A 13,686-nucleotide genomic window follows, 5' to 3' on the forward strand; every position below is an offset into this window, starting at 1 on the left:
ACTACTGGTCCGATTTGAAAAATTCTTTCGGTGTTAGATAGCTCGTTTATCGAGGAAGGTTATAGGCTATATATCATCACGCTACGACCAACAGGGGTGGAGCCACGGGGGTGAAACCGCGCGGAGCAGCTAGTCTAAGCTATAAAGAGAGGTTGTCTATCATCCTTATAATATTTAATCTAACGTCTATACCATTTGCTAGTCAAATTATTTACTTTTATGCCAATAAACATTGTAAACAAGTTCTAGATAATATCGTCTGAGTAACATTTTAAAAAGTCAACGCGAATATTGTTTAAAATCTAAAATATTTTCCTTGACGTAAATAAACGCAAGGCTCTGACGGCGTGGAAATTTAATTATTCTCCAGCAAGGGCTGTTTTCTAATAAATGTTTAGGGAAAGTGTTTGCTTTGAAAAGTGATCAACATTGGGGGCATTACTTGTTTTATAAAGTGTACAAGTTATTGTACTTTTGTTGAGGCAATTATAAAAGCGAAGAAATAGCTGTCTGGGTGGGAGTGGTGTTTCAACTTTTCTTTACAGGTATCACTTTGCTGCTCTAATTCGCCGTAGATGGAGGATTTCAGCCTGTGGATTCCAGTGAAGCCTAATAAAACGTCTTGACTTCGAAGAACGAAGAACATCAGTATTCTTTAAAATGAAATAAATAATTAAACTTTACTGCGCTCTTTTATATTGTTATACCTATACTTCTAATGTAGTATCTTCCCAGATAGTGAACGACTTGGGATATTCAACTTTTCACTACTATGACCAGTGACCACTTTATCTAAAGCATACCTACTGTAATAAAAAAAACATAGATGCACATTTATTTATTTATTTTATTTATGGAACACACAACAATAAATACACATTACATTATATATCGGAAGACATTATTTAATTATAATAGGTGTTTATCAATTATAGGTATTAATTATAGCCCCGGTCAGTGGACTGTATGTTCTTGAATAGGGTGAGGCGCAGAGGTTCCCACTTGTTGATTAAAACTCGCAGCGATTTCCAAGGTGATTTATTTACCATACAATATTTACAAATCTTACAGCTTAAGTACATTTCTATCCTACTTAAAACTAACAGTGGGTATAATGAGCAACTTGAGCGTAAGGGCACAATACGCCCCGCCCACTCGACCCCACTACCGCGGCCCGGTGCCGTTTTCGCTGGGTATAGCGCGCATCACATAGGCGCGCTCCCGTTGCCCGTCGCTCGGCGCCGCCGTCGTCCCTGTAGTTGCCGTCCGTACCAGAGGGTATAGCGCGCATTACATAGGCGCGCTCCCCGTTGCCTGTAGCTCGGCAACGCCGTCGTCTATGTAATCGCCGTCCGCAACAGCCTCCCCCCGGTGAAGTCCTCGGGACGCAGCCTCTTCTACGGGAAGGACGACGACCTTTGTTACCGGTCGCTTTAATTGATGCCCTCTTGATTGCACCATGACGCTTCTGATTTTCCCATCCGGTCCGGGAAATGTTTGCGTAATTCTTCCTCGTGGCCATACATTTCTTGGAAGCGCAGCGTCGGCAACAATGACAATATCGCCAACCTTAAGCGCTTGTCTATCATGTCGCAGGTGGCCGCGTGGGTTGAGTGTTGGTAAGTACTCGCGTACCCACCGCCGCCAAAACTCGTTCGCTAGCGCTTGAGCTTTCTTCCATGTTCTTTTTGTTACATGTTCACATGCGCCTACTAATGGCATGTCGGAAGGGCCACCCAACAGAAAATGGTTCGGAGTGAGTGCCTCCGGGTCCTCTGGTGTCACCGGCACGTGTGTTAGCGGTCGAGCATTGATCGTGTGCTCAACCTCCGCTAACAGCGTAATTAATATCTCTTCGTGCGGTTCTTTTTGGAAAAGTACGGCGAGAAGCGAAGTCTTTACAGAACGAATAAGTCTCTCCCACGCGCCGCCTTGATGTGGTGCGCCGGGAGTGATGTACTTCCAGTTCATTCGCTGTTGTAGGCCATAGTCTTTAAGTTCACTTTCCCATACTTCAATGGCTCGACGTAACTCAGTATCGGCGCCGCGGAAATTAGTTGCGTTGTCTGAGTACATAACTCGCGGCCACCCACGTCGCGCTGCCATACGCCGCATCGCCATTATTGCAGAGTCGGTAGTGAGAGCGCCGACTAACTCTATGTGTACAGCCCGTGTTGAAAGGCAAGTAAATAGAGCCCCCCAGCGCTTCTCTCTTCGGCGTCCTATTGTGATCGTCATTGGACCGAAATAGTCGAGTCCGCAATTCGTGAATGGTCGCACGAATGCCTCGGTCCGCTCCGCAGGTAGGTCACCGAAGTTCGGCATAATGGGCGTGGCCTTCTTTATACGACATGTCGAGCATTCCTTCGCTACGGCCTTAACTGTCGGTCTGACTCGCAATATCCAATATCGCTGCCGTAGGTCGTTAACCACACGCTCATTGTTCGCGTGCAGCGCTCTTTCATGTTCTCTTCGCACTAATAGTCTTGTGAAGCGATGACCGCCGTCTAATATGACGGGAAACTTGCATACGTTCGGTATGGCTGCGTGCTTCAAGCGGCCGTTCAGTCGCAGGAGGCCGTGTTCGTCAAGCACGGGATCAAGTTTGGCTAGTCTGCTGCTTCGACATATTGACTTTTTGTTCGTCAATCTTTCTATTTCTTCCTCAAACTTGTCACGTTGTGAGGCTTTTATTGCTAAGCGTTCGGCTTCTTCTAGCAAATTAGCGTCGAGCGTCGTCTTGATTTTCTTCGCTCGATTTATAAACATAAGCACATAGGCGATCGCTCGTATGTAACGCTCGTATTTTGAAAAGCGTGTTACATCCGGTACGCTCTGTCGTATGTCGGCTCGTTCTGTGGCTGTGTGATGTTCAACAGCCGCCACTTCTAGCCACGGTGCTTGTTCGGGCCATGATTCCCTCGGTTCGCGTAAGAATGCAGGGCCGGTGAACCAACGGTCGTTCTCGTTCTTTTCTTCGTTATTGATACGAGTCGCGTCGTCCGCCACATTGTCGGCGGTAGGCACCCACCGCCATTGATTTATCTTCGTTAATTCGGCTATTTCACCCAGCCTGTTCGCCACGAATGGAGTGTGACGAGCTTTATCGTTTCGAATCCACTGCAATACGGTTGTTGAGTCCGTCCAATATGTGTGACTCGCCACGGCTAGTCTATGCTCCTTTAGTATAGCGGACGCAAGACGTACGCCGATTAGTGCGGCCTGCAGCTCGAGTCTTGGAATGCTTTGTGTTTTCAACGGCGCTACTCGCGCTTTAGCAGATATCAGCGCTATGCGTACGTTTCCGTTCGGCTCTTCGGAGCGCCAGTAGGCGGCGCTTGCGTACGCTTGCTCAGAGGCATCGCAGAAAACGTGGAGTTCGACTTTAACTCCCCCCGTATCGCCGTACCATCGTGGTATTCGCAGCTTGGTGATGTCATTTAATCGTTTCAGCCAGTCATCGAAGTTAGCGTAGTCTTCTGCCGGTATGGGCTCGTCCCAATCAAGCTTCAGCCTCCATAAATTTTGAAGTATTATTTTGGCCGTGATTGTATAATAGCTTATGAGTCCCAGCGGGTCGAAGATTGACATCACCGTTCCTAGCGCTTCCCTCTTTGAAGGAGGTCGACGGCGCTCTTTCACGTCGGTGTGAATCCTCGCTAAACATGTGTTGAAAGAAAGTTTATCTTCTCGCGGGATCCACACCATTCCCAATGTCTTATTCATATCGTGGTTAGTGGCCACTAGACTCGCGGTCGCCCGTGTTCGCAGGTCGAACGGCGTGTGTTGTATCACCGTGTCGCGATTACTACTCCACCCAGCTAATGTGAAGCTAGCGTGGGCGTGCACATGTATGACCTCCTTGATTGTTTGTATAGCTTCGTCTTCGGTCCTGAAGCTATCGACGAAGTCATCCATATAATGATTTTTCGTTATCGCTTCATATGCTAGCGGATGCGATAATCGGAAATCTTCAGCGTTCTTGTTTCTAACGCTGTGTGCGATGAATGGCGAACTACGAGCCCCAAATATCATTGAAGTCATTTTAAACGTTTTCGGAGGGCCCGTTCTATCATCGCCTCGCCAAAGGAAAAGCTGTGCGCCTTGATCTTGTTTTCTAATCTTAATTTGAAGAAACATTTCTTTAACGTCGGCCGTCACTGCGACTTCATTTTCTCTATATTTGTAGAGTATTCCCGGCAGTGACTGAAGTAAGTCGGGGCCGTCTAGCAGCTCGTCATTTAGGCAGACGCCCTTATCTCTTGCGGCCGCGTCGAACACTACTCTGAGTTTTCCCGGCTTGTTTGGGTTAGCGACTGCGAAGTGCGGGAGATACCATGTAGTAGTCGCCGGTAAGTCATCGTTTGTTACCGGTGCGGCGTATCCCTTGTTAATAAGATTTTGAATCTCCGCCGTGTATGCATGTTTGAATTCTTCGCATCGGTCCATTTTGTTCTCAATGGATTTTAACCTTTTTCTAGCCATCTCATAGTTTAACGGTAGCGTAGGTTTGTCGGTTCGCCATGGCAGGCCTACTTCAAAACGTCCGTCAATGCGACGTGCCGTTTCTTCGAATATGCGTATAGCGCGCTCGTCGACACTTGATTTTCTTTGTGTTACTTTTATACCGAGTGCGTCGATTTCGTAGCTTTTCTTCATTAGTTTTTCCAACGATTTGTTACTAACGCAGTCATCGTCGTTTTCATACGTATGTAACACATTTTCACGACTTAATGTTGTTTTGGGTGTGGTGCCGTGTATGACCCACCCTAGTCGTGTGAGTGACGCTACAGGTTCGCCACGTTTGCCGGTTCTCAGCTTTCTTGATATAATCAAGTCCCAGTTATCGGACCCGATTAACAACTTCGGTTTGACTTTACCGATGACGTCTTTCAAAGGCAATCCTTTTAAATGATCGTATTTCAGCGTGTTCGCGCTTATTGTTTGTCCACCTATTGCTAGGTTTGTCATTGTTCGCACACGGATCGCGCGTGACGCTCCATTGTTTCGTCGGCTTATCTTAATTTGCACCGATCTACTGTTCATAATGTCGCTTGACGCCCCCACCCCGCTTATTCGTAGGGGTTGCGTAGGTCCGTTTAATTCAAGCTCTCGTGCGAGGTCTTCATCGATCAATGATATTGTTGATCCCTCGTCTAATAAAGCATACGTTTTGATTTGCTTTTCGCCATCCGATTTTATATACACCGGACATACTTTTAATAAAACAGCTTGGTTGTTGCTGTTAATAGTAGTCGAGAGTACAACTTCAGTCGGTTTCTCTTCGATCGCTATTTTTTCTTCATGTAACATCGGGTGATGCGGTTTATCGCACCCGTCTATGTCGCACCTTTTATGCTTGCACCGGGATCGCAGGTGCGTGCTAACAATGCATTGAAAACAGGCTCGCGCCTTCTTCATTCGTTCCCAACGTTGACTTAGCGACATATTTGCAAATTCTTTGCACTTTGGTGTTTCATGCTCGCGCCCGCAACATAAGCAACTTATCTTTTTATCATCGTTATTAGTCGCATAAATGTTCGCGCGGCGTAGCGGTCGACTCTCTCTTTTTTCAACTGTTGTTGTCTCTGTCTTCTTACTATAATTGTATGTAAGTTGTAGATCCGCTTCTTTGATGAGATAATTCGACAATGTGAGAAATATGGGCTCATATGTCGTGCCATGTGCTTGACCGTAGTCCGTCCACCGTGCTTGATAGTGCAGGCTCAGTTTATTTAATATTTCTCTGACGAGCATCGTACTATTAACGTAGCTTCTATCCTCTATGCTGTTTAACAGCCAAGCTATATTTTGTACTTTCACGGCGAATTGGTTAAGTTCTACAGCCGTCGTGCCGGGTCGCGGCAGCTTCTTAATCTCATCCATTGCACGGTCGATAATTATTTCGGGTCGACCATAGCATTGGTTAAGCGTTCTCATTATTAGCTCAGGATCGTTCGTTGTGCTTAATAGAACCGCAACAGTGTCGCGTGCGGCTCCAGTTAAACAAGCACGTAACCTGGCTAGATTTTCAATGTTTGTATATTTGTACAGTCGCGTCGTGTCCTCGTACGCGGCCTTGAAGTACAGCCATTCTGTTACATTTCCATTGAACTGAGGTAAATCGAAGCCTTGTCTTGGAGGCGGCCTTTGTCTCGTCAGCTCCTCAAAGACTTCAGTTAGCTTTTCTATCCCGCGATCTCGGGATCTTGCTCTCGGTGTTCCGACTTTCGTTGTGTCGTGTTCTACGACGGGTGACTCGTCTCTACGTTGCCCGACCGTATCTTTAGTCCACGCGACTTGTCGCGATGACTCCCCCCGTGTTGGAAAGGGGGCGTCACCCTGTCTTTGTGGCATAGCGGTCGCTTCTTGGCTGTGTCTTTTGAGCCAGTCTTGTACTCGATCTTCTGACTCTATCGGTAGCGCGTCCGTTCTGTCAACAACGCTAGCGTCGTCAGCAATTCTCGCAATGTTCGCTTCCATTTCTTTTAGTATTTGTTCTTTTTCGAGCGCTATCATTTTCTTTTCGAGCGCTAGTAGCTTGCTTCCTGCCTCTGCTTGTGCTTCCTTCAGTCGCGATCTCACAGATCTCGTCGTTCTGACTGAGGCCTGTGACTGAGTGTCGTCTACTCGTGTTTCCGTTTCTGCGGGTGCTGTCGTCGTCGTTTCACGTAGCTCAGACGGTGATGCGGGCGGTCTTGTGTGTGTAACGGCCGCTGCATCCGCCTCGTCTGTCTTCTTCGGTCGGTTGCGGGTCATCATCTTCCCTAACGTCCCTAACGTCCCTAGCAGCCCTAACAGCCCACGGCGAGGTGCTGTAGCAACAGTGTTCGCTCACCGTGAGAATGGAAAAGGTGGATGAGGTAGGAAGGAACTACCCAGCAGAGGACGCAAGTGCGTGAGGTTGCTCGAGGACAAGGAGGAACACCTTGCCCCGTCAGCGTGCCTACAGTCCGGCCCTCACACGATCTCGCGCCTTACCGGCGAAGTCGAACTGTACAGTCGCGTTGGATGCGAACTGGTGACTGCGTTCGAACAGTCACTCCCGCCTTGCGGCGTTAACTGCGTGCGCCCGTTTGGCACCGTTAGGTGGGCTAACACACAGCCGCGGTAAACCGCGTTAGATAAATCAGCCTCGTAGACACGCAGCGCAGTCGTCGTTCGGCTGAGCGTCTTGTGCTTAAGACTGAAGATACGCAACGTTCGTAGCTCGGCGTATTATCTTCTTTCTTCTTAATAAGCACGTCGTCTTCGCAGTGAAGTTTGCTTCAACAAAATCCGGCGCGTCGATGGACCAGGCACTATTAATTATAGCCCCGGTCAGTGGACTGTATGTTCTTGAATAGGGTGAGGCGCAGAGGTTCCCACTTGTTGATTAAAACTCGCAGCGATTTCCAAGGTGATTTATTTACCATACAATATTTACAAATCTTACAGCTTAAGTACATTTCTATCCTACTTAAAACTAACAGTGGGTATAATGAGCAACTTGAGCGTAAGGGCACAATACGCCCCGCCCACTCGACCCCACTACCGCGGCCCGGTGCCGTTTTCGCTGGGTATAGCGCGCATCACATAGGCGCGCTCCCGTTGCCCGTCGCTCGGCGCCGCCGTCGTCCCTGTAGTTGCCGTCCGTACCAGAGGGTATAGCGCGCATTACATAGGCGCGCTCCCCGTTGCCTGTAGCTCGGCAACGCCGTCGTCTATGTAATCGCCGTCCGCAACAATAGGTGTACACAACATTCGCATTTCACATAAGTACACAATTGCCATTAAAACACCACTAAAACAACATAAAAATATTGCTGCTGAATAGTTTTGGCACCAACGTAATATGATGGAAAGCGACCCAAGACACGTAAACAATAGAATGACTGCACCTCATTTAGAATTTCTTAACCCGTTTACACATAATCCAGAGTGAAATTCAGTGCAAAACAGTTGCACCGAAGTATGCGAGGAACGTGCCCTCGAAGAACAAAATAAATAGGGGTGGAACACAAACGAAACAACGTTGCAATGAATGATTTGTCTCGGAATATAAGGCTGTTTACACACGGTAGTGCAATTAGTTCTGTTTGTGATCCTCTTCAAGTGAATAGTTTTGATCAATGCTTTGCTATACTGCGGTGTGTTGCGCTACTGTGGTACATAGTCTTGGAATTGCTAGTTTATGTTCAAGGTGATAATGTTAATGGTATTGAAATTTGTAATCTAATACATCGTTAAGGTCCGTTTTTGAATCGATCCTTGTAGAGTATTTGTTTTCTTAATCATTGAAATGTGATGAAACATTGGTTTTCTTGCCAAAAGTCACTGTCGTCCTTTTGTTTTTTTAGTCTGTGGTTTTCTTTTGATAATTTTTTAAGAAAACTTTATTTATAAACAATCTTATCCATATTAAAAGCAACCGATAACTAGTTTGCTGTATTCATAATTTTCAGTTCTAAAAATACCTATATTCTGCAGAATTTAATGTTCCATAACAGACAATTCTAAGTAAAATCCCACCATACTTTTTTCCACTACAATTACACAACAGTACAATTTTAAAAACAATGCATCGTTAAAACTAGTTAAAACAAGCATATCTCAATTCTCTTGAAAATGCGCAAAAACAAACATCACGTAGTTAGTCATAATAAAATTTTATTAATCAGAGGTTTTATATTCGTCTCTGAAACACGTCTTGGTTCCCGGGAGATTTAATTCTCTTTCGCCCGGGGCAAGGAAAAAGCTGAAAAATATAAGAAGCTTATTCGCAGCAACGTTGGATTAGATTAAATTAAAAAACGAACGGAATATTTCTGCTAACTATTTGCATTTAACTGGCTTTCTATTGGCAACCAACAGATGTAGATGCGTCCGTGTTTTATTCACTTTATTTGGTGTGTGAAAACAGAATATTATGTAAGTTTGTTGGTGTACGAATAAAAGTAAAAAAAAATAAGCTCTCATGTGTTTGATTTTCCGACAGTTGTACATTGAGAAATAAATGCGCTGATTTAAATATCACTAGGTACAAGGTATAAAACAAAGTCGCTTTCTCTGTCCCTATATAATATATATATGCTTAAATCTTTTAAACTACGCAACGGATTTTGATGCAGATTTTTTTAATAGATAGAATGTTTCAAGAAGAAGGTTTTAGTCTATGACTTATTAGATTTTAGACAAAGCGGGCCAAGCCGCGGGCGGAAAGCTAGTTAATGATAACATGAAATCGTCAGCAAATTTTTTAGAGGTAAGATGATAACAAAAGATCTTTATTATTTATCTATTTTGTGATGTAATGGTTAATAGTACCTCAGCATGAAAAAGTATCGTTTCCGAATCTCTGGTTCTGTGGTTAGTTTAGGTTTGCATATTAATAATATATCTATATGGACAATGGACATGTACATTATATCGATGACGTCATACGTTCAATCCCAATAGTAGACAAACGTAATAGGAACCTATATCTATAGACCTAAATATTTAGTTTTAGATTAAGTTAGCTGTAAGCATGTAAAATATGAATTCAATTTCTTTTCAGCTTACCAACACGACTTCTAGCAATGAAGGAAAATTTTCAGAGGAAAGAGACGGTTCACGGTTCATCACAAAGTTCGACGACATGTGACAGCAACGCATTTGGCCAGCATACAACTTGATCTGCTAGGAGACTTGTGTCTATAGAGAACGAAAATAGAGAAACGATTATTTATTAACATTACCATTTTACTAAAACGATTTAACAAAAGTCACAGCATCATCATAAAAATTCTGCATACAAACACAGTCCATAAAACAGTAAAGAATTACAAAAACCACTACATCCAACCTAATCACGCGCCATACATCGTCCTTTCGGAGAGGCATTAAATTATGAGAATAGCTACAGCGATGGACAATAAAATTTATAGTCGAAATACCGCAGTCGCGTTTAGTTCATATACACAGCTGTGAAATGTTATCGTCAATTCGTATCACTTGATTTACAATATCAGCGGCATTGTAGTTCTGTAAAGCTTTTCGCTACAATACATTTCGTTTTTGTTTGTGGACGAAATCGTTGTGCCATGGGTGATACTCGTAATAAAAATGGTAGAATTTGGGAACCTTGGGAATTTTGAATGCTATAAAACTGAATATCTAACTGTGTTGTTTTTATGAATGATTAAGGGTTAAGGGTTCATACATTAACTAATGTTAACTAATAGGGTATAGTTGCAGGGTTAACAAAATAATGGGTATAGTTATAGAGTATAGGATGATTCCTAAAAAGCATGTAGCTTTGAGGATCCATAAAAAAAAAAAAAACTAAAATATTACAAACTTAGTTTATAACCTATCTGATAATACTGCTTTACTTAATCCGACTGATTTTTAATGTCAAACTTTGAACTACTGTTTCTAGAATTTTTGTGTAAAATCAATGTAAAAATACGAAGTAATTTATTTTCATTATATTTACGACGTACATATTGTGTTACATTTACAAAACACCAAACATCTGTCTCTTACAAAAAACGTATTACGAATTCAATTAAAACACATTGTTTGGAGCGCGTTTGATATATTTACATTATTTTCAGCTTTAACACGCTTTTCATGTGTTAATGACATTCGAAAATATTTTCATTGTAAAGAAATACAGTGTTTTATGTCGTGTTTAAACGGAGTAAATAATGTCGCAATGTGACGCCTCTCTGCTTGAATAATGGGACCACAATATTGAAAAGCTGTCTCAGTATTGCCATATTTTTATTATACAGATGTTTTATAGAAATGGCGGTACAATTTACACGGATAAGATAAAACTATTACTGGGAAAAAAAACTATTATTGTAAATGGATTCTGGAAGATATCATTGTTATGTACAATATGTCTTATTAAAACTTTAATATTATAGTCTTAAAACGAATTATATAATTCCTCTTTGTGAAGCTCTACCTTCTATAGAATATAAAACTAGCTAATTACAGTATAATATAGGATAGTGTATAAAACTGTCCACTCATGGTCATCACATGCCACCAATTTAATGTTTTATGCATTATACCAAGGTATGATCATGACTGTAAAATTAAATTGATGTTAAAAACTTACACTAAATTTCTTCACTTACTTCAATACATCACATTATAATACATTTTACACACACACACACACACACACACACAAAATCTTTATTCCTTTACGTTTTCCAATAAATTAAACACAAAATCATTCGCCATTAAAACAAGATTGATTGGTGGAAAGGTAAAAACAATAACACTAAACAGGGCCCTCGGGAAATCAGCGGTCGACGACAAATCTTTTGTAGCCCAATACCTTCCAATAAATATATTTCATTGCTTATGCTTTAATAAATAATGTAATTCGATGATATTGGTCCTTTGGATGTAGAATGATATTTAATTAGTGAGTAAATATTATTAGTAGTCCATCGTATGAGTCCCTCCAAGGGGGGTCTAGAGTGCGTGAGTTAGTAACGTAAGATGTTTCTTCGGAAACATGTCAAGTATTATACATACTAAAACCCCGGGACACTAGGAGGAGCCCCGGGGTGGGGGGAGGGATGGATGGGTCCATTTTTTCATTTTTCACTTAAATCTCAAAAACAGTACATGTTAAAAAAACTATCAAGAAAAAGTTGAAAGGCCATAAAATTATTATATTGCAAATCTTTTTTTTCTATTCGGTCTTTTATCTGGTTTTTTATCAATGATAGACCTAATTATGAGCAATCTATCTATACCGGTCACAAGTTGCACTTTTGAGTTTTATGGAAGAAAAAAAAATAAAAAGTTCAAGTATCGTAACTTACTAATAAAATTCAATTCCCAAATTCAATTTCAAAGTGTTTGAAGTGTTTGTTGTTGTGTTTGTGTTTGTGTTTGAGTTTGAGTTTGAGTTTGTGATTGTGATTGTGATTGTGATTGTGATTGTGTTTGCGTTTGTGTTTGTGTTTGTTTGTGATTGTGATTGTTCGTGTTCGTGTTCGTGCTTGAGTTTGTGTTTGTGTTTGTTTGTTTGTGATTGTGATTGTGATTGTGTTCGTGTTCGTGTTCGTGTTCGCATTCGTGTTCGTGTTCGTGTTCGTGTTTGTGTTTGTGTTTGTTTGTGATTGTGTTCGTGTTCGTGTTTGTGTTTGTTTGTGATTGTGTTCGTGTTCGTGTTTGTGTTTGTGTTTGTTTTTGTGTTCGGGTTCGTGTTCGTGTTCGTGTTCGTGTTCGTGTTCGTGTTCGTGTTCGTGTTCGTGTTCGTGTTCGTGTTCGTGTTCGTGTTCGTGTTTGTGTTTATTTGTGATTGTGTTCGTGTTCGTGTTTGTGTTTGTGTTTGTTTTTGTGTTCGGGTTCGTGTTCGTGTTCGTGTTCGTGTTCGTGTTCGTGTTCGTGTTCGTGTTCGTGTTCGTGTTCGTGTTCGTGTTCGTGTTCGTGTTAATGTTCGTGTTCGTGTTCGTGTTCGTGTTCGTGTTCGTGTTTGAGTTCGTGTTCGTGTTCGTGTTCATGTTCGTGTTTCGTGTTTCATGTATGTGTTTGTTTGTGATTGTGTTCGTGTTCGTGTTCGTGTTCGTGTTCGTGTTCGTGTTCGTGTTCGTGTCCGTGTTCGTGTTCGTGTTCGTGTTCGTGTTCGTGTTCGTGTTCGTGTTCGTGTTCGTGTTCGTGTTCGTGTTCGTGTTCGTGTTCGTGTTCGTGTTCGTGTTCGTGATCATGTTCGTGTTCGTGTTCGTGTTCGTGTTCGTGTTCGTGTTCGTGTTCGTGTTCGTGTTCGTGTTCGTGTTCGTGTTCGTGTTCGTGTTCGTGTTCGTGTTCGTGTTCGTGTTCGTGTTCGTGTTCGTGTTCGTGTTCGTGTTCGTGTTCGTGTTCGTGTTCGTGTTCGTGTTCGTGTTCGTGTTCGTGTTCGTGTTCGTGTTCGTGTTCGTGTTCGTGTTCGTGTTTGATAATCGTGTTTGATGTTCGTGTTTGATGTTCGTGTTTGATGTTCGTGGTTGATGTTCGTGTTCGTGTTCGTGTTCGTGTTCGTGTTCGTGTTCGTGTTCGTGTTCGTGTTCGTGTTCGTGTTCGTGTTCGTGTTCGTGTTCGTGTTCGTGTTCGTGTTCGTGTTCGTGTTCGTGTTCGTGTTCGTGTTCGTGTTCGTGTTCGTGTTCGTGTTCGTGTTCGTGTTCGTGTTCATGTTTGAGTTTGTGTTTGTGTTTGTGTTTGTGATTGTGATTGTGATTGCGTTTGCGTTTGCGTTTGTGGTCCTGTTCGTGTTCGAGTTCGTGTTCGTGTTTTTGTTCGTGTTTGTTTGTGATTGTGATTGTGATTGTGTTTGTGTTTAACCAACTAAGACCAACAGAAGCGGAACCATGCGGGTGAAAACTACTAGGCTTAGTAGATACTATATATGAAATTACACATACACATTTATTTTTGATTGTATGAGTATTTTTTTCGTACTCAGCGTATGCAATACTATAAGTATCTTAGAGCTGTCATCAACGGTGGGACTCCATGGTCGGTATAATCAATATAGAAAATATATGGAAATATTACATGAAATATTTATTATAATATTATGGAGAAATAAGAAAGTAATACAATATCATGCATATTAGTTCATTTCATTCAATAATAATTGTTCCTTATAATTGTATAAGAAATATAGTTTATTATTTATAGAAGTAAATTTATTACTTATAATGAAAAATTAAG

The 13,686-nt window shown here is 42.3% G+C and overlaps 1 protein-coding gene across 1 annotated transcript; it reads right to left on the reverse strand.

Moving 5' to 3' along the window:
- Nucleotides 1-1,290: 1,290 nt before the first annotated feature.
- Nucleotides 1,291-6,762, reverse strand: LOC123698720. The gene has a single exon (XM_045645471.1). It carries the CDS (start codon nt 6,760-6,762, stop codon nt 1,291-1,293), a length of 5,472 nt encoding a protein of 1,823 aa, XP_045501427.1.
- Between the last annotated feature and the right edge of the window lie 6,924 nt (nt 6,763-13,686).

The sequence above is a fragment of the Colias croceus genome, chromosome 16, assembly GCF_905220415.1.
Source record: "Colias croceus chromosome 16, ilColCroc2.1".
Taxonomy (NCBI): domain Eukaryota; kingdom Metazoa; phylum Arthropoda; class Insecta; order Lepidoptera; family Pieridae; genus Colias; species Colias croceus.